The 22,094-nt window shown below is 38.9% G+C and overlaps 1 protein-coding gene across 4 annotated transcripts in view; it reads left to right on the top strand.

Moving 5' to 3' along the window:
• CDK14 (cyclin dependent kinase 14) overlaps positions 1–22,094 on the top strand; it is a 723,342-nt gene that overhangs the window by 217,059 nt on the left and 484,189 nt on the right. For all 4 annotated transcript variants that reach the window (XM_046020428.1, XM_046020430.1, XM_046020427.1 and 1 more), the window contains one exon: positions 4,617–4,711. In XM_046020428.1, the coding sequence (XP_045876384.1) occupies positions 4,617–4,711 (95 nt within the window). The remainder of the gene's footprint in view (positions 1–4,616; positions 4,712–22,094) is intronic.

Raw genomic sequence — 22,094 nt, 5'->3', positions numbered from 1 at the left:
TTTACCTGAACTTCTTGTGCATAAATGGGGTGTGTTTTTTTAAAAGCATATTCTCCTTGTTTTTCTGATTTTCTCGATTCTATTTCTTCACGTAGAACATACAGTGTGGTCTGTATCTTCAAACGATTACATCAACTCAAATATATAAGGCAGTTTATGAAAAGGGAAATATTTTAGAAAATTATTTGTGCCTTTTCAGGAAAAGAAAATACTGGCTTCCTATTCTTTTACCAGTGTTGTGTGACTGTGTCTTGTACTTGCTATAAATACGCATTAGCAGTTTATCTCTTAATAGGAGTAAAGAGGTAATTTTCTGCTGCTGCTTCTTTCTTGAACTTAGATTAGATTTATTCTTAAAGGAGCACAAAAGCAAACACAGACTTCTCATTCTAATTTTAAATAATTTAGAGTGGAACTGTGAACACAATATTTTCCCCATTGAAGATCATTTTATACTGAAGTTTAATATAGGTTTTAAAATTTCTATTTAAAACTTGGGCTCAGGAGGGTGATGGTAAAGTGTGACATTCGCAAGCTGTTTCCCGGTGATGAAAAATGCATGAGAACATAACCCACACAGGACTAGTCAGGCGATTTTGAATGTAATTTTCCATTAAGTTTTACTTGATTCAACTCAACACATGGTTTGTACCTTACAAGTTTCTTGAAGAAGAGAATACGTGGTCCACTGTCTTTATTAATCTCTTCTTAGTATGTCTAATTCATATTACTTTCAGTCTTTCTTCTCTTCTAGTATGTGCGTATGTATTTATATTTTCTTGTGTGTATTGATTCGGCTGTATCCCTGGGTCTAAAAATGTCATGGCTTCTGTGCCACGTATTTATTTATGAATTTTCAATTTTCATTTTCTTTTTCACTCACACAGCTAAACTATTTAAGTTTTCCCTTTGTTCTTAATTACTAATTTCATTGCGTTGTGTTCAGGAAAAGTAACAAGATGTTTCTGCAGTTTTGGATATTGATTGTGGTCATTTTTTTGTGGCTGTTAAATATGTGCTTGGAAAGAATATGTATTAATATGTGTATTAGATTAAAATGGTAACTCTCATATTCAGATTCATAAATCCCTTATTACTTGTCTGCCTGCTTTGTTGATATCTGAGTGATGTATGTTTCTTGCCCATTATCACCATGAATTTGACAATTTGTTATCTTACTGCTACCAGCAATTACTTTGTACATTTCAAAACTATGCTAATTGATTCCTACTAGTTTGTGAGTATTAAATTTCTTTGTGGCTATTAATGTTCATTTTTATGATATATACTAATTTAATCTATTGTTTTATGCATTTTATCTTGTCCATCAGTATTGTGATACTGCATTATTTTGTAAAAATTACTTTTTTGCTGTATTTTCAGATTTACTTATTTTAATTTTACCTCTTAATAGCATATTGCTAGACTTTCTTTTTTCAATCTGAGAAATTTCTATTAATAAAGGAAGTTTGTTCATTTATTTTTATTATAATCAATACAATTGATGCTATGTTTTATATAATCAATATGGTTAAACTTAAGTTCTTATTTTATGAACTTTTACTTAACACGTTTTCTTCTTGAGCACCCCCTTCCTCCGACCTTTCACTTTTTATTTCATCCCTCTCCTCATGACATGGTATCCTTCTGTTCCTTTCTCCCTAATTTGTTTGGGATTTGTGTATCCAATTCATATTATTTGTGACGACCTTTGAAGAGTTAAGAAACATACTAAAACATACGCATTTGGAGTTACTCAGCTTCTGCAATCTGTCCTGATCAATGGAAGACATTTCAGCCTGCCGTTGCTTTTTTCCTACTGTTCCTTGCCTTTTGGACTTCGCCTATCACTCCAACTACATCTCATATCGAGAGAATACAGAATTTTATATCCAGATTTTTTTTCTGTAGATGGCAACATTGCAGCTTTTCCATCCCACTGACAGGACTATTTTGAGTATAGTTTTAGTGATTTGGAATCATTTCCACTATTTATTTTGAAAATGTTGCCTAACTGTCTTTTTGCAGTCATTGTTGTCTGTGAGAATATTATGCTGATTAGATATTTTTTATATTTTTTCTATTTAGATGCAACCTCTCCCTAAAGTTCTCTAGGAGAATTCTCTTCAAACATTGAGCTTATCACTTTTTATGAATGTCTATTCTTTTATTCACTGCCCATTGAATATTTTATTTCATTGATCAAATATTTAATCTTTAGATTTCTAAGTGTTTCTTCTTCTTTTTTTTAAAGATTTTATTTATTTATTTGACAGAGAGAAATCATAAGAGAGGCAGGCAGAGAGAGAGGAAGGGAAGCAGGCTCCCTGCTGAGCAGAGAGCCTCATATGGGACTCGATCCCAGGACCCTGAGATCATGACCCGAGCTGAAGGCAGCGGCTTAACCCACTGAGCCACCCAGGCGCCCTCTAAGTGTTTCTTCTTAAATGATGTAGTGTCTCTGAACATACCGGGTTTTTGTATTCAGAGTTATTCTTTACAATGTCAACTCTCTTACCCGGGTTTTGGTTTACCTGCCCATTAAGTAGTAGGCCTTTTTCCCCAGGTATTGATTTTCCTGAAATGATTGGTGATTTTTGATTATATAGTCATTTTTGTATTTCAGAATTGCTGTCAGCTTATTTGGTTTTCTGTAAATAATCTGTAGTGATCGTGTGAGAGAGCAAGGATTACAGCTTGAGGGTGGGGGATAGTCATCCTTTTTCAAGGCAGTGGCTATTTCTGTTCTTGCTTTGCCCCTCTGCCCTGAATACTCATCCTCTCAGTTGTCTCCTCTGTGCAGATGTCTCTGCACTTTGCTTGGGAGGACACCCCGTGCTCAGCTGTGCTGATTAATTTCAGATTTACCTGGAGACTCCTGCTTCTTTTCTTTGTGGTACTCTTCTTCTCCAGGTTGGGGCATTAGGTCACCCCAGTCTTTTCTCTGAAGTTTTGATTCCGGTTTACTGTCTGTCTTTCAGAATTTCTCAAAATTTCTGATTAAGTGTTGGCATGCTTTCTTGTTTCCCATTCCTGTTTCTGATTTACTGTTTTTGAAAGCTATCTTCTCAGTCACTGTGCGGCATTTTGGGTGGGAAGGAGGTAAGAAGCATGTGTTCCACTTGCCACATGGCATCTTTATAAATGATGGGAGTCAGATCCATCCCCAGGATGTTACGTTTTTTGTAAGTGGTATAACAGCACATGCTCAAGGATAGTGTGCTATTAACTTTCTGCAAGAGGTTCTTTTCCTGAGCTTCTGAAATTCATTAATTATGCAGTAATACAATCCCCAGCCACATTTTATCAACTATTTATGTATTTATAACTGAGATTGGATAATCCTTTAAGATGCTTTTAATTCCTCATATGATTATCATTTTCTGATATGTTTTGATACTACCTTTTTATAGCTACATGAAAATAATAGATATCTTGCCCCATGGAGCATAGCACTCCCCATTTCTTGCTGTCGGGTCAAAGTTGAGGCAGGAGCTAGGGACAGCAAGAGGGATGAGACTACTCACTTTTAGCACTTTTATTGTCTTGATGGGGTGTACCATGTCTTCGGGAATAGTTATTTTGCTGCAGCTAAACCTTCAAGGGTGGTTTATAATATGTAAGACAGTTCCTTTTGTGTTAATGAGTAATATCTGAGTGACACATCGTTATTATTTGTTTGCATTGTTGCGAAGAGGTGTTGGAAGAGTACCTTTATCTGACTGAATGTCACATGGTCATGATTTATAACAGGAGTCAGTTTTGTTGGCCGTGTCATCTCTGCCACAGTTGTGACTCTGTTATAGCTTTCAAGTCATAAGGCAATATAGAAATGAACATGCATGACTGTGTTCTAATCAACTTTGTGGACACTAAAATTTGATTTTCATATATAATCTTTTCATGCTAGAAATTTTATTCTTCTTTTGACCACCGCCTTTAAAAAAGAAAAGTAGAAATTCTAAGTTTGTGGGATGAATAGGTGGTAGTTTGGTGCTGCCAGCCCCTAATTTAGAAGATTATATAATAACATGGAAAATAGTCATTATATGTTGAGTGGGGGGGGAGAAGCAGGTTAAAATCAGTATGTTTAGTGTAATCCCATTTATGTAAAAAAGCAGCCATCAGCATATGGATAGCACTGGAAGAAGAAATACCAAAATATTAATGATGGTTTTTTCTTGGTGGACAGCTAGATCATGGGTAAATGTAAACTTTCTACATCGTGTTTATTTGCATTTTCTGTTTTGTATCCTGAATAGTTATTATGTTGTTTTTTAGAATAAGTTATTCTTACATCAGAAAAAAGTTACGGGGCACCTGGGTGGCTCAGTGGGTTAAGCCTCTGCCTTTGGCTCGGGTCATGATCTCAGGTTCCTGGGATCGAGCCCTGCATTGGGCTCTCTGCTCCGCGGGGAGCCTGCTTCCCCTCTTTCTCTCTGCCTGCCCCTCTGCCTACCTGTGAACTCTCTCTTTCTGTCAAATAAATAAAATCTTAAAAAAAAAAAAGTTATTTAAAAAAGTGGCAGAATCTATACATTTTTAGCAAAATTAGCCCATTTATTGTTGATTAGTTTGATACAATCTGTTTTGTTTACCCTCTGCTCCATTTTTAGCCGACAAGTCCCAAATTTGGAAAAGCTGACTCATACGAAAAACTGGAAAAGCTAGGGGAAGGATCTTATGCTACAGTGTACAAAGGGAAAAGCAAGTAAGTTCATTTGGTTTTTAATATTTCACATTGAAAATGTACCTGCTCTTTTAATACTGGTTATTAGCAATTAACAATATTAATTTATTTAAATAATTCTCCTTTAATATACAGTAGATTTTTCCCTCTCAGTTTTTCTTGTTGTTGTTTTAAGAAGTGTAAAAGTCAGCAGAATTGGTTTTCCCTGCTAGCAAACAATTTTGCAGACTTGTCCAATTTATCTTTTCTGTCCTACCCCCGCCCTTCTCCCCCAACACTGAGGCTAGAACCCTCAAATGAGAATTCGTTTCCAGGTGAACGATATGATTAATTTCTTCTGGAGGTTTAGTGCTTGCTTAAGAATAAGAGTACTGATTTGACAAAGTCAAATATATTGGCCATTCTTGTGTTTTTTTAAATTGAGCTTTTACTCCATCTGAAGAAATCACTGAATTAAAAAAAAAAAAAAGCAAACTTTCTCTTTTTTCTTATCCGGGTATTCTGACATTATACTACATATATTTTCACATTATACTACATATATTTTCCCTCTTGTTGTCATCTCAACCACCCCCGCCCCATACTGTCCTGCGGTTGGGCACAGGTTTGGATTCTTGAAAAGCTTACCTCTGTGTTTCTGATCGGCCTCCTCCCTCTCTCTTATTGATTAAAGAATGCGGAGTTAACTGTATTCGGTGGCATGCAGAAATGTAATGCTATTTCTCAAATAACTGTAGGAGATACAAACTTTGCCTTACTGTAATAACATTACCAAATAATGTTGAAAATTAATTTTCTGAACCATCCCTGTTTTTGTCTATCTCTTAAGTCATTATGGAAAATAGGAAATTCTAATCTAATTAATTACCTAGAAACATATAGTGGAAAATTCTCTGAAAGAACATTCTAAACACATAATTGGAAATTTTGACCATTTAGGTAATCTTTGGCTTTTCTGGAATATAGTCTTATACCTTTACTTATTTTTTTAAGAAGATTCAGAATTATTTCTGACAAAGGAAGATATGTAAGTAAGGATGCAGGAATAATATAAGTAACAAATAGTAATACTAATTTTGAGATTTTGAATATTTACCCAAAAAGTCTTTTAAAAAATTTTGAATGCGGGGTCCTTGTTGGCTCAGTGGGTTAAGCCTCTGCCTTCAGCTCAAGTCATATGGGATTGAGCCCCGCATTGGGCTCTCTGCTTGGCAGGGAGCCTGCTTCCACCCTCTGTCTGCCTGCCTCTCTGCCTAGTTGTGATCCCTGTCTGTCAAATAAATAAAAATAAAACCTTTAAAAAAAATTTGAATGCAAAAGAAACATGATGGGGAATTAAAAAAAAAAGTCAAATCTAGAGGGCTGTTAGTGACTTAACTCAAGGGTGTGAGCATTATAGAATATTGCTGAGCAAATTTTAATAGAGGTTGTGTGTGAAACTTTATATTCTTTCCTAAAGAAAAAAAAAGTTATTTCTCTAGTATATAAGAATTACTTGTGCATTTAATGTTTATAACATAAGGATCACTACACTGGATTAATCAATTATTTTGTATAACATGGTATATCTGTTGTCTCACCACTTCTCATGTTGCCCTGTAAAGATAGTTCCTATCATTATCACCTCCATTTCACTAGGAATCCTGGTGCTTGGAGTTTTCGCCGCTTGTCCAAGTCCACACGGTTGGTGACAAAGCTTGTTTTTGGCTCATGTCTCTCTGGTTTGCAGTCATTCTTTTCCTAACCATTATACAATACTGCTTGCACAGTATAAGGCCTTCCTTGGAAAGCCTTGGTCCTTGTTGAATATTCCAGATGGTTCGCACATATGCTCTGGCTTGTTGCAATCATGAATCAAACAGAAGCAAACATATTATTTCATTATAAGGAAACACAACAATTACTTTGAAGTGCCTTCCCAAAAAAGATGGTCTCAGCTGATATCCAAATGTAAGTTAATAATTCTATTAAATGTTAAACTTTGTGATTTATATCAAAGTCTTGGAGATAGTTGAAAAATCCTCCATTTATTATGCTCGAATAAAAGGCTGTCTTTTAAGTAGCTGCAATCTTTGAGAAGGACGGTTCTGCACGGTTAATACTCTTCACTCCAGCAGGCCTGAATGTATCTTTTTTTTTGTTTAAGATTTTATTTATTTGTTTGACAGAGAGATCACAAGTAGATAGAGAGGCAGGCAGAGAGAGAGAGGGAAGCAGGCTCCCTGCTGAGCAGAGAGCCCGATGCGATGCGGGACTCAATCCCAGGACCCCGAGGTCATGACCTGAGCCGAAGGCAGCAGCTTAACCCACTGAGCCACCCAGGTGCCCAGGCCTGAATGTATCTTGTCAGCATTTCTCAAGTACCCTCAAGCCCGCTGGTCACATGTAGCATTTAATTTCCTCCAGCTGGAGACGAAAGCCACTGACCACTCACCTGCTTTAAGAGAGGACAGGTTGCCTGTGCTTGCTTGCTTTAGGGTGGCAAGGTCAGGCCAGAGCCCAGCAGTTACGTGCCATCTAGCGACGCTGGAGAGCTGAGTTGGTTTGATGTGTCCCCTGAAGTGCTGTAATTTAAATAGCCAACCAAAATGTTGTGCCCCCCATTCTAGGACTCTTCAACCCTCCTCCCATACGTGACGGCACCCCGGCTCCATCTTTAAACGTTATCTTTAGCATCTTCTCCAAGAGAAGCTGTCATTATCTTATAGTAGAGGTGCCTGGTATTTTTGGAGATCTCACTGATTTCTAGTTTGTTGCTTTATAACTACACCTTGAATCATACAGGTCAAATTGGGATTTTGCCACAACCTCGCTGTGTTAGTTCGCTAGGGCTGCCGAAACCAAGGACCGCAGACTGGGTGGCTTAAACAATAGAAATTTATCTTCTCGCAGTTCTGGAAGCTGGAAGTCTAAGAGCGAGGTGTTGGCAGAGTTCCGTCCTTCTGACGGTTGGTTCTGTAGGGGAGAGAATCTGTTCCCTGCTTCTCTCCTAGCCTCTGTGGTGAGCTGGCAGTCTCCGGCATTGCTGGCTTGTAGACATAGCACCTCCGTCTCCACCTTCCTCTTCACCTGGTGTCTCCCTGTGTGTGTCTGTATCCAAATGTCTCCCCTTTTCAGAGGACACTAGTCATATTGGATCAGGGCCCACTCGCATGACTTCATTTTAACTCAGTTACCTCTGCTAAAGGCCCTATTTCCCAAGAACCTGTGTCATATTCTGAGGTTTTAGAGATGAAAACTTCAGTTTATCTTTTTTGGAGGATATAATTCGATCTCTAACACACACTTCAGACCTCAGTAATTGGGACTGCATTCATGACAGTGTTCTTCTTTTACTATTTATGGTGTATCTTGAGTCATTTTTATTTCATGGTTCTTTAAATAATACAAGCAAAGAAGATCCCTCCCTCCCCCAGTGTTTGAGTACTTGTTAATTCAGGTGTAATTGCTGGTAGCTACAGTTTAGAAACTTTAGAAGGAATAGAGAGGCTTTTTATTGCCTTGAATTTCCTTGAATACTTTATTCTTGCAGGGACACATAGATTGGGAAGAAGTTGACTGAGATCTCTATACTGCGTGGGCTGCCTTGGTAAAGAGCTTGATTCTAGGGGTGCCTGGGTGGCTCAGGCCGTGGTGTTGGGACCCTGGAATCAAGTCTGGGCATCAGGCTCCCTGCTTAGCAGGGTGTCTGCTTCTCCTTCTCCCTCTGCCTCTCCCCCTGCTTGTGTGTACTCTCTTTCTCTCCCTAATAAATAAATAAAATCTTAAAAAAAAACAAAAAAGGAGCTTTGTTCTAAAGAGTATGGTTGGTGCTGCAAACGTGTCAACATACAGAACTCACAGACAAGCTTTTTAATTTTTTAAATAAAAGATTTGTTTCCCACATTTTCATATTTGAGTAGAATTTTTTTTTTTTTTTTAAACCAGTGTTTTTCAGCATACTTTTGTGCTTACTTTGTGTGTGTGTTTGTGTTTGGGGGAAGGAAGACAGTTTATCATCACTCTGACTGTGAATCTCTACCCTGGCTTGGTTTCCTGGTTATATTCTCTCTTTTAAATCCCTGTAGCATTTAATATAAGATTTTAAAAATTGTGCATTGTATGCAATTAAAATGTATGCATTTAAAAATAGATAGCATTTGGGGCGCCTGGGTGGCTCAGTGGGTTAAGCCTCTGCCTTCAGCTCGGGTCATGGTCTCAGGGTCCTGGGATCGAGCCCCATGTTGGACCCTCTGCTCGGCAGGGAGTCTGCTTCCCCATCTCTCTCTACCTGCCTCTCTGCCTGCTTGTGATCTCTCTCTGTGTTAAATAAATCTTAAAAAAAAAAAAAAAAAAATAAAAAATAAAAATAGATAGCATTTAAGAATGTCTTTAATTTAGTATCTCAGAATCATCTTTTTACCTTTCAGGGATTTTCCCAGGGACTTTTGTACATTAAGAGACTTGTTAACATTTTTTTGAGCTTATTCAACTAACTGATGAATGTTTATTGTGTTGTTTTGATGCCCTTTTTATACTGTAGGTGAAGAAGAAGTGAATCACATGCAGATTTTGACCTCAAGAGACTTCACAGTCTTGGAGGGAGATGGTCCATATGCCTAAATAACTTAACATAAATTAGAATGTTATGATATGAGCTAGAATCCAGTAAAAAAGGGCCAGGTAAAATGATGTGGGGTTTTCAAAGGGAAGAAAGAGAGGATGATGTTGACTGAAGTATTTTAAATATGTTCTCTCCAGGGGTGACTGACCTAATTCACAACCTCATGTGCTTTTATTTTTTTAATTTTTAAAAAAGTTTTTATTTTAATTCCAGTTAGTTAACATAGAGTGGTGTGTTCATTTCTGGTGTATAGTATAGTCATTCGGCACTTCACACATCATGCAGTGCTCATTATGACAAGTGCCCTCCTGTGTCCCCATCACCTATTTCACCAGTCCACCCCCCACCTCCCGTCTGTCACCATCAGTTCTCTAAGTTAAGAGTGTGTTTCTTGATTTCTCTCTCTCTCTCTCTCTCTCTCTCTCTCTCTCTCTCTCGCTTACTTTTTCCTCTTTGCTCATTTGTTTTGTAAATTCCACATACGAGTGAAATCATTTGGTGTTTGTCTTTCTCTGATTGACTTATTTTGCATAAAAAAGAATGAAATCCTGCCGTTTGCCAGGACACAGAGCTAGAAAATATAACACTAAGCTTCAGGGCTTTTAAATCAAGCCTCCCTCATCACTGTGTGTATTCACAGAAATCCTTGGGACAGTTGTCTTTTGGGCTATGGTCCCCAAACAAATATATTTTCACCCTCTGTTATCAGACTCTCCACTAAACTTGTTAAAGACTGGGAGCCTTAAGTGAAAAGCAAACTGATTCATTTTTATTACTGTGCAGATTTTGATTAAGCAAAAAGTGTTAGTCTAAGTGTTAAAGTGGAATTGGTTTTAAGCAATGTTGTTTGGCAGGGTCGGTGGGTTGTGTTGAGCACCCATGAGGGCCTGGCTGTTGTAGATAAGAGCTCGGACCACAGCCAGCCACCTCAGACTGGAGATGTGGTGGGACCGCATGCGGCTCATTGTACTGGATCTACAGGCGGAGCACACCCAGGTCTCACCTAGATGTCTGAAGCCCCCCTCCCCCCCCGGATGTTGTGCACCCTGCCATGAGTGCTGAGAAGTTATGAATCTTTCCTCTTGGCTGGAACAGAATCCCCTTCTTTCCTTCCTACTTACCTAGGGGGGCTATGAGGCTGCAGAGGCTTGCTTTTGATCATTTACACTTTGTGTCATTTAGAGAAGGAAAAACCTGCCCTTTCTCCATCTCTGGAATTAGAGTATTCTACTTATTTAGACTAAGTCATCCCACAGATGGTCCTGATTTCTGGTCCTTTTTTTCTGCTTATCTTCAGTTTCTGTTGAGGGGACGGTGCCAAAGGGTTACTCCTGCGGGAGCCTGCACAACAGAGAAGCCTGCCCACGCTGATTTGTGCCAGCCGTAAATTGTTATCTCAGAGGTCAATAAGAACAATGGACGAATTTGCTCACTTTATGTAACATGAGATTTATGTGATTGAAAGTGCCAATCTTCTTTTAGCATTTCATTCTGCCAATTTGTGCTGAATAATTGAGCTTGAATTAAACGACCTCATAAATTGAGAGACTATGCCAAACCAAGACTGAACTCTACTAAACACATTTCAAAGAGCTCTTCAAAGCCCCAGGAGAAATAGGGGGAAGAAATGCTGTTAATTAAAACAAGCAGCAGCGAGGAGAAAGGCTGTGGCAGTTAACCACCTTTTCAGAATATGGGAGATTAAAGAGGTGCCTCTTACTGCTTGCCCTGAAGGTCAACTCCATTGAAACACTATCAGGAGGAGTTTGAAGAATTCTAAAAATCAGAAATGCCCACATGGAAAATGCTGGACTCCTGGTTCACTGAAGTTTCGATCTTAAGTGTTGACACCTGGACTGTCATGCGGCTCTCCAGCATTCTGAGAGGTTGCCTGCCACAAAAGAGGCAAATCTGATTACGTTTTATGAGCTCCACTGCAAGAGGCTCCTGAGGCCCAGTCTCTGTTTCTCATTAGGTCTGCTCTGGTTTTCTTTTAGACTTTGGGTCCACAGGCCAAAGCTTATTATCACCACCCGCATTAAAGATCAAGCCTGTATTCGCGCTATTAATCACAGGGTATGAAAATGGCATCGTAGTATGATAATGCTATCAGTGTTAGCTTTGTAATTTAATGCACAAAATACAGCATTACAATGTCCAACAAGAGAAATTGGATTAGAAAGAAAAAAACTAATGGAGTAAATGAGTTTCCGCCTTGTAATTTTCAGATCGGGTGTTCCTTCTGTCTAGGTGAAAGTTGAAAAAGCAGAATTCTTATCCTTACCTAGGCCACGGAGGATAATGGCCCACCCACCAAATCTGCTAATTAAAAAAACCCTAAAGTCTATTCAGATTGCAGAATCAGCCCTGACTTCCTTTAGGGGAAGAATGCAAGGCATTGGAGTCTGGTTCATCGGTACAGCTGGTTTCATTTAGCTTGCAGCAGATAAACAAACAATGCCTAATCTTTTTGACAAAAGCGACAATGAGGATATTGTTTAGGCAAGAAGCATGATTTCAATTAGACCAAACTGTACAGAAATAGCTCTCCTATTAGACAGTGTTTAAATGTATCAGCCTCTGTTCGCCCTTTTTATTACCAGAGTCCTTTGATCATTTGATTAGGAGACCCTCAAAAGAATTTGTGATATTTGCTGTCTTCAGAATTGTGGTCATATATCAGATATGCCCAGCTGGTGAAAATGGAGGCATTTTTTTGGTTAGTGGAGGAATCTTTTGGAAGAGTTAGGGTAGAATTTCCAAATACCGTAATGTCAGGTCTTCTTGAATCTCTCTCCCGTAGTTCACTTTAAGTGGTTTTTGAGGAGGCAAGGGGAAGGATATTATGACAAGATTGGTTTCAGTTTAAAGCATACCCACATTCCCGAGTTGCTTCATTATTATTGTGATTCTTTTAGTTCCAACCAGGATGCTGGGGAAGTAGCATCTTTCTGTTCTAAACCGGTGGTTCTCAACTGGTTCTCGACGTTGCTTCTCAGGAGACATTTGATGATATCTGGAAATATTTTTTGTTTTTCACAACCTAGGGAGTGGTGGTGGTCTTACTGACATCTAGAGGCCAGAGATGCTGTGAAACGTCCTACAAATGATAGGACAGTCTCTCATATCAAAGAATTAATTTGGCTCAAAATGTCAAAAGTGCCAAGGTTGGGAAGCCCTGATCTAAACAAGGAATGCGTAGAGGCAGTTCACATTTTCTTTTTTAAAGATTTTATTTATTTATTTTTGCGTAGAGAGAGAGAGCGCACGAGTGCACATGTATGAGCAGGGGGGAATGGCAGAGGTTGAAGCAGACTCCGCACTGGAGCATGGAGCCTGATGTGGGGCTCAATCCCAGGACCCTGGGATCATGACCTGAGTTGAAGGCAGATGCTTAACTAACTGAGCCACCCAGGCACTCCTGGGCAGTTTCCATTTTTCCTTCCTTCCTTCCTTCCTCTCTTGCTCTTTTTCTTTTTCTCTTTCTTTTGTCATGTCTAGTTAAAAGAACTCCTTCCTTTAGAGATATTTACCAAGACCCTAGTATGTTCTTTGTACTGGGCCAGGTGATGGATACATAATGTAAGCAAAACTAAGTTCTTCTTTTCATGGAGCCTATCATCTAGTGGGGGAGAGAAAAACAAGTAAAGCCAGCAGACACATCTGTAATTTAAATTGCATAAAAGAAAAGAGAGTTGCGAGAAAGAAAATAGAGAGTAGTGGGCTATATATATTACGATGGGAGGGGTGATGAGTAATAAGCCCGCCTTAGATGGATGGACAGTGGCAGTCTTGCTGAGAAGGATACACTTACTCTTAGAGCCAAAGGAGATATGACCAACCAAGGAAAGTTTGGGGACAGCAGTGCTTCAGGCCAGACCCCAAGGAGGGCTTGGTATGTTCTACAGACTCAGAGAGCCCTGGGTGACATGGGGCGTGTTCAGGGGAGATTGGTATGAATTGGATTTTGAGAAATCTTCAAGCCTTGAGGATCATGTTAGTAATGTTCTGCTTATATATTACTACAAAATGAACCACTCTAAAACTTAGAGACTTAAAGCAGTAGCTATCGTTTTTTTTGCTCATGAATCTGCAATTGGAAAAGGGTGGGAAAAGTTAATTTCTTCTCCATGTGGTATCATTTTGTGCAGCTTGACTGAAATCTGAGGGATCCACTGCCCACATGGCTTACATGGCTGGCACGTTGGTGCTGGCTCTTCCCAGGGCTTGGGGTTTCTTATAGCGTGGTGACGGGGTTCTCTTGAGTGAGCATCCTGAAACATAGGAAGTGAAACTAATGGCTTCATTTCCAATACGCAAAGAGCTTGGAAGTTGATGCTCCTATCCTTTCAAAGAGAAGAGGCTAGGCGAACTGAACATGAGAAACTTTGGTTCACTTCATCAGAGAATGGAAGCCACAGGACAAACCACTGTGTACTAAATTCTGGAGAGATAGAGACCTATCCAGATAGAACTAGCCTAAATCCCCTCACCAGGAGCACAAGCTGCTGGAGCCATAAACTCGGGAGGATACTTAAATGGTAATTTTTATGGGTTGCTGGAGAAGATGGGCGGTGGTCTAGTGTGAGAGTGTGTACTCTTGGGGACCACAGTCATAGGCCCCCACACTTTCTTGGGTTTTGCCTCCAGGAGCCCCTCAGGGTTCTCACAGTGAAGATCATGGAAAGATCCCCTTGGGGCTCTGGTAGGGGAAAAGATTTAATCATCATTAAATACACCCAAAGTGTTTTCCATCACAGAAGCCTGTTCTGCAGGCAGAAGTCTTTCTAGAGCCTTATTCCAGGTGATTGAAGGGAATTTCTCCCACTCAGACTCTCTCCAGCCTTTCTGTCTCACATAAGTGGGAGACACCATACTCAATAATGGTCAAGGCCTCAAGGAAATAGGTTGGGAACACTGCAGTCAGGGAAGGAAGTAGAGGGTTGAAAAGGGGGGGGGGAGGCTATATTGCTGGAGAAATGCTTGTGAAGGTCAAATCCCACGATAAATGCTCACTAAATGAATTCAGACTCACTCAAAAGCTTTGGGAATGTTCACACTCCCTTATACCTTACCATCATGCCCATGGGGCTCCAGTGTAATAACAGTAGATTATAGCTTAGAGATTAGCCAGACACAGACCCTCTTTGAGGAAGAGTACTAATAATAGAAGCCTTGAGTCAGGAGGAGACAAAAACAGAAACACCGGAATCATTTGAAGCCTCTGGTACCTGCAGGTACAACAAACAGTAAACACAGCTAGATTAACATAAATCTTTAGCTTTGGCTTGCAGCAAAAAATTACAAGGCATCCGAAAAGATTGGAAAAAATACAGCCTGAAAAGACAGATTGGTCTGGATGTTGCCAGAGAGGGAATTTAAAATAATTGTGATTAATATATTAAGGGCTTAAATGGGAAAAGTAGACAAAAGCTGAGAAAAGATGGGTAATGTAAAGAGAGATGAGAAAAGAAAGAATCTAAGAAAGAGTCAAAAGAAAAGAGAATTAACATTGTAACAGAAATGAAACATGCTTTTGATGTGTTTAGTAGACTTCATACAGCTGAAGAAAGAGTCAGAGAACTTGAATACAGGTCAGTAAAAAACAGCCTTCCCAACTGAAATGCAAAGAAGAAGAAGAAAAATAAAAACATCTGAGAACTATGGGATAATATCAAAAAGTGTAACATACAGATAATTGGAATACCAGCAGAAGAAAGAATCAAACAGAAGTATTTGAAGTAAAAATGCAGAAGACTTTCCAAAATTTACTACAGATACCAAGCCACAGGTCCATGAGTCTCAGAGCACACCAAGTATGTGTAAACAAATCTGAAGAACAAAAAAAAAAACAAACCCCTACACCTAGGAATATCATATTAAAGCTGTGGAGAAACAGAGACAAAGAGAAATCCCAAATGAAGCTAGAGGAAAGAATACTTTACCTACAGAGGAAAAAGAATAAGAATTTCATCAGACTTCTCATCAGAAACCACAAAAGCAAGAAGAGAGTGGAGGGAAATCCTTAAGAAAGAGTTTAAAAAATCACCACCCTAGAATTCTATAGCCAATAAATACCTTTCAAAGGTGGAGGAGAAATAAAAAGTTTCTCAAAGAAAAACTGAGGGAATTCATTGGCAGTAGACTTGGGAGAAATTTTAGAAATACTTTAAGCAAAATGAAAATGATACAGGTTGGAGACTTGGATGTCTGTAAAGAACAGTGTTTGAGAAGGAATAAAGAAAAGTAAAATAAAATCTTTTATTGTCATCTTAGTTGAACTAGAAATGCCCTATTTAAAGCAAAAATAGTGACAATTTATTGGAAGATTATGGCATCCACGAAGGGTGGATGATTGCAATGGAAGACACTGTTAGAAGGCACTCTGCTACCCAGGAGCTGATACAGTGTTATTTGAAACTAGACTTAGATTAGTTAGAAATGTACAGTGTAAACTCTAAGACATCCACTACGAAGATTTCAAAAAGTATAAATCTTACATTAAGAAGATAAAATAGAATCATATAAAATGCTCAGTTAAAATCAGAGGAGGCAGAAAAAGAAGGAGCAAAAAAGGGCCAAGACAATAAAAAGAAAACAAACAGGATAGATATTAATATACCTCCATCCAAATCACTTAAGGTATAGTTGGTCTAAATGCACCAAGTAAAAGAGATTGTCAGTGTGGATGAAAGACAAGATCCAACTCTGTGTTGCTTACAAGAGACCTACCTTAAATATAAAGACTTGGGTTAAAAGTACATTGATAGAAAAGATGCCATACTAACGCTATTTAAAAGAAAGCTGGAGTAGCTATATTAATTTCAGACTAAGCAGACTCTTTTGAAGACTCAGAAGCCCTTCAGGATAAAGAGGGGACATCACATAATGATATAGGTATTAATTTCCCAAGAAGATACAATAATTCTAAATGTGTGTGCACCTAACAATAGAGTGTCAAACTATGGGAGGCAAGAGCTGGTAGAACTGAAAGGAGAAATGGACAAACCCATTCTTTTGGTGAGAGACTTCAGCACCCTTGGCAGTAACTGATGGATCAAGCAGGCAAGAAGATCAGTAAGGAGTGGATGACCTAAATAGCCTTCCAAGATACAGAAAGTGGAAGCTGCCAACATTTTAAGGCTTGTGCCCAGGACTGGAACAGTGTCACTTTCACCTGCTTTATTGATCAGTGTTCCGAGAGACCAGAGTCAAGGGTTGAAGACATAGATGGTACCACTCAATAAGGAATGTCAAAGAATTTGAGAGCAATGTTTTAATACCTCACAGTAGAGTTTGGATTTCATTGTAGTCTAGAATTACATCTTCATTCTCACCTTTGCAGAGTTCTTTCAGTTATCTTTTCTGACCCCATAGTTACTGATGCCTTTTTGGATTAACCTCTCTAAGTGTTAGGTACATTCCTGAGAATAAGGACCCGGTTTGATGCTCAGCGCATCAAACGTGTTGGTTGGCCTAAGACAATCTTGATTTTTGCTTGTTGTTTTTGTGTTATTATTAATAGTGCTTCTTTTCACTAATTCAGTGTTTTTATTTTTCAGTGTCTCCATTTGGGTGATAACATATATGATCATCTTACTTATATAGTACTTTATTCCTCTAGAGACTTGATAAAGCATTTTGCCAAAAACTAGAAGTTGTTTAAAGTGCTTTATTGGGGGGCGCTTGGGTGGCTCAGTGGGTTAAAGCCTTTGCCTTTGGCTCAGGTTGCGATCCCAGGGTCCTGGGATGGAGCCCTGCATTGGGCTATCTGCTCAGCAGGGAGCCTGCTTCCTCCTCTCTCTCTGCCTGCCTCTCTGCCTACTTGTGATCTCTGTCTGTCAAATAAATTAAAAAAAAACAAAAAACAAAACTTTAAAGTGCTTTATTATGGAATTCAACTGAGTATTTAGAAGCATTGATTTTGGTGAACCTTTGGGAGCTTTTTAAAAATTGTTTGTGATTGTTGTTGAACCTCAAATGAAGATTTGCCAATTAATTTAAATTAAAAAGTTTCATGATGGATTAATGACCTCCAGGTAAAGCACATTCTCTTAGATAGCAAGGTATGGAGTTTAGAGGTCATGATTTTTGTGGAATAGAAACTGATCAGTCTAAAATTCACATGACCTACCCAGATCCCTTACTGCTCATAATATATATGATCGGCTCAGAGTAATTCAAGATAGTGGAAATGGTGAAATTTGAAACAGGAATTAATGAGTAAGCTGGGACGTGGGTACAATCAGGTGCTATTGGAGTTCAAAGGATCAATGAGTTTTAGATGATTACACTTTATTTAGGTTTGATGCATACAAGAGGAATATACGATACCATTAGGAAGAATTTTAATAATGGAAGATGGCAAGTACTTGAAAAGTCTAGAACTGTAAGTTGCATGACATAATCAAGTACAAGATGTGGATTGTAGAAACTGTTGATTTGGGATGATTTTTGAGGAATGTGACATCTGTTAGGGCAAGATGTGAAAGGAAGGCTTTGGAGAAAGGAGTGGGGTGTGATCTGATTCTTTTAAGTATGTTTTGGTTTCCTGGGAAGTTCAGCTTCAGCTCTTGTTTGTTGCCTCATAATGAACTGGGGAGTGATATCTACCTTTGTCAGTAGAATCTGAAAAAGGGAAAAGTTAATACAACCTCACTGACTTTTATGCAGAAACATAGCTGAGCTTAAAAAAAAAACCTTGAGATAGAAAGGAAATTTAGGGGCTCCTGGGTGGCTCAGTGGGTTAAAGCCTTTGTCTTTGGCTCAGGTCATGATGCCAGGGTCCTGGGATCAAACCCCGCATCAGGCTCTCTGCTCAGCAGGGAGTCTGCTTCCTCCTCTCTCTCTCTCTCTCTCTCTCTCTCTCTCTCTGCCTGCCTCTGTGCCTACTTGTGATCTCTGTCTGTCAAATAAATAAATAAAATCTTTAAAAAAAAAAAAGAAAATTTAAAGATTTTAGGTATGAGACATTTTTCATGCTTAATAGTTGATAACCAAGCAAATATGTGCTCTCTTCCTTCTAGGGTTCAAGGAAATAAACATGTAGTTCCCTATATAAACAAATTTTTGAAAATTCAAAAAATAATTGTCTCTAGTTCAAAATGGTCTCTTGGGGATTGCTGTTTTTTAACGATCTCTCTTTTCAGGGATTTAAAACAACGATCCTACAGATCCATGAGAATTGTCTGAGCTGAGGGAAAATTGTAAACAGTAGGAACTTCCTGTGACTGGTTGTAAGCTTTTTTTATAACTCAGCAGAGAATAAGATAGAAGTCATTTCTTATTGGCCTGATGCGTGAGACCAGAGTGAATTTTGAAGCAGCTTAGCAGCCCACAAGGGTACTCACAGGCAGAAAGCCCCTGAGAAAACAGGGAAAGCAACCAAAGGCTTTTGTTGTGTGTGATCAAACCCCGGAGGAGAAAGAAGAGGGATATGGAGATACCGAGAAACCAAATAAATGTTACTAACAAGGCAATTTGGGGATCCCAGAGTAAGTTGAATTCCTAAGGAGAGGGCAGTGGGTTGGTTTAAATAGTGACAGTTTTGTGGGAGTTTTTTGGGTTTTTGTTGTTGTTGTTGTCTGCTTTAGTCCCCAGGAAAGTTTTAGTGTTGAGCTCTGGAAAATTAAGGGCACCTGGGACTGTGCCCAGAGTAAAACACAGAGGATTATTAAATTAAGTAGAATGGATCTCATTTCTGAGTGGAATAGAAGGGATGGAATAATAGGAGACCAATAGTGATGGGGTTTTGGAATATAGGTGAAGTTCGGTGGTGTGAGGTCCAGAGTCGACCAAGAAAGAATTCTTGAGACGTCTTCAGTGCAAAATGGTTTATTAAAGCTCGGGGACAGGACCTGTAGGTGGAAAGAGCTGCTGCACTGGGGTTGTGAGGGGTGGCTGATTATATACTATGGGGTTGGGGGAGGTAAGGAAAAAGGGAGGTTTCTGAAAGAACTTTCATAGGCTGAAGAAGACTTACAGGATACCAGAAGCCTTGCCTTGGTCAAGTTAAGGTTGTTTACCCCTCCAGTAAGGCATTAACTTTAAGATAATTGGGAACTTCCTGGAAGAACATTATATTCTGTCTGCTTCAAGTATCTGTCAAGGGGCTGCAGATTATGAGGACATTTAATTGTGTCTACATTTCCTTCTGGAAGCAAGGTTATTCATAGAAATGCGTTGTTCCTGTAGATTGCTAAGACATTTGTAAACTGAGGGAGAGTCCTGTCTTGCAGGATTGTGATCTCTATAAGTTTAACTATTTGTTTTTCCTTCCTTAGCTTTAGGGTAGCCAGGAGTGCCTGAGGAGTGTCACATATATCCCATGGTGGGGGGTTGTGGGAGGTCAGCTTCTGCTTTGTCCTCAGCTTGCTTTCTGTTCCTTCATCAATAAAGGAAAGAAGAACCACAGAGTCTAAGAGGGGTTGTCTAGAAATGCAGCCAGAAAACCAGCCAAATGCCAAGAAAGACAGAGAGTTACAGGGGCCTGTAGGTAATAATGTCAGATATTCAGCAAGGTCCTGAAAAGATGGGTCCTGAAGAATCCATTAAATTTGCAACTGGGAAGGTCTTTCTTTAGTTCCTGCAGGGGACTGGTAGAGTTAGAGACTACCTGCTTTAGATTGAAAAGAGAAAGGGGAGGATGGAGGCTGAAATACAGGGAGTGAGGAAGCAAAGGAAAGAAGAAAGGACAGAAGTATTTTTTGTTGTTTTAATTTTAAACCAGACCAGAAAGCATTCGGTATTTATATAGACTATGAGATAGGCATTAGTAAAAAGCGAGAGAGGAAAATGACTAAGGAAACACTTGAAGTGCATTTTTTTTAAAAGATTTTATTTATTCATTTGAGAGAGAGACAATGAGAGAGAAAGAGAGAGGAGAAAGAGAGAGAGAGAATGAGCGGGGAGGGCCCGAGGGAGAAGCAGACTCCCTACTGAGCAGGGATTTTTTTTTCCCCAATGTAGGACTCCATCCTGATCCTCCAGGATCATGACCTGAGCTGAAGACAGTCGCTCAACCAGCTGAGCTACCCAGGCTTCCAAAGGGTATTCTTGATGAAAAAGTTTGAGGAATTCTGTTTTCTCTGTCTTGAACTTTTTTCTGAAGGTCTTTGATAATACCTCTTTGTCTTTCATGTATTAATAATATATAGATCTTACTCTCAAAATTAAGTGGGTGGCCCTGTTCTAGTCACCAGTCTAATATATATATATTTTTCCTTTTTTATATTTTTTCTTTGTTTTCTTTTTAAATTCTTTTTCTGAACTTCTTTCTACTCCCTTTCTCTCCCTCTCCCCCCCACCCCACACACAATTTGGGGTCTCTTCTGATTTGGTTAAAGCACATTTTCCTGGGGTCTTTGCCACCCTTTTAGTATTTTATTTGCTCCTTCATATATTCTTATCTGGACAAAATGAATGAAAGAGGCGAGATCGCAACCAACACCAAAAGTACAAACTATTATATGAACATATTATGAGCAACTCTGTGCCAACAAATTAGACAATCTGGAAGAAATGGATCCATTCCTAGAGACATATAAACTACCAAAACTGAACCAGGAAGAAAAAGAAAACTTGAACAGACCCATAACCAGTAAGGAGATTGAAACAGTCATCAAAAATCTCCAAACAAACAAAAGCCCAGGGCCAGATGGCTTCCCAGGGGAATTCTACTAAACATTTAAAGAAGAATTAATTCCTATTCTCCTGAAACTGTTCCAAAAAATAGAAATGGAAGAAAACTTCCAAACTCATTTTATGAGGCCAGCATCACCTTGATCCCAAAAGCAGAGAAGGATCCCATCAAAAAAGAGAATTACAGACCATTATCCTTGATGAACACAGATGCGAAAATTCTCATCAAAATACTAGCCAACTGGATCCAACAGTACATTAAAAGGATTATTCACCACGACCAAGTGAGATTTATTCCAGGTCTGCAAGGTTGGTTCAACATCTGCAAATCAATTAGTGTGATACAATACATTAATAAAAGAAAGAACAAGAACCATATGATACTCTCAATAGGTGCTGAAAAAGCATTTGACAAAGTACAGCATCCCTTCCTGATCAAAACTCTTTCAAAGTGTAGGGATAGAGGGCACATACCTCAATATTATCAAAGCCATCTGTGAAAAACCCACCACAAATATCATTCTCAATGGAGAAAAACTGAGAGCCTTTCCGCTAAGGTCAGGAACATGGCAGGGATTTCCACTATCACCTCTGCTATTCAACATAGTACTAGAAGTCCTAGCCTCAGCAATCAGACAACAAAAAGAAATTAAAGGCATCCAAACTGGCAAAGAAGAAGTGAAACTATCACTCTTTGCAATGATATGATACTATATGTGGAAATCCCAAAAGACTCCACTCCAAATCTGCTAGAACTTGTAAAGGAATTCATTAAAGTGTCAGGATATAAAATCAGTGCACAGAAATCAGTTGCATTTCTTTACACCAACAACAAGACAGAAGAAAGAGAAATTAAGGAGTCAGTCCCATTTACAGTTGCACCCAAAACCATAAGATACCCAGGAATAAACCTAACCAAAGAGGCAAAGAATCTCTACCCAGAAAACTATAAAGTACTCATGAAAGAAATTGAGGATGACATAAAGAAATGGAAAAATGTTCCATTCTCCTGGATTGGAAGAACAAATATTGTGAAAATGTCTATGCTACCTAAAGCAATCTACACATTTAATGCAATCCCTATCAAAGTCCCATCCATTTTTTTCAAAGAAATAGAACAAATAATCCTAAAATTTATGTGGAACCAGAAAAGACCTCGAA

The sequence above is a fragment of the Meles meles genome, chromosome 10 (genome assembly GCF_922984935.1).
Source record: "Meles meles chromosome 10, mMelMel3.1 paternal haplotype, whole genome shotgun sequence".
Classification (NCBI taxonomy): Eukaryota; Metazoa; Chordata; class Mammalia; order Carnivora; family Mustelidae; genus Meles; species Meles meles.
Note: the sequence above shows the minus strand (reverse complement) of the source record. Positions and strands in the feature narration are given on the sequence as shown.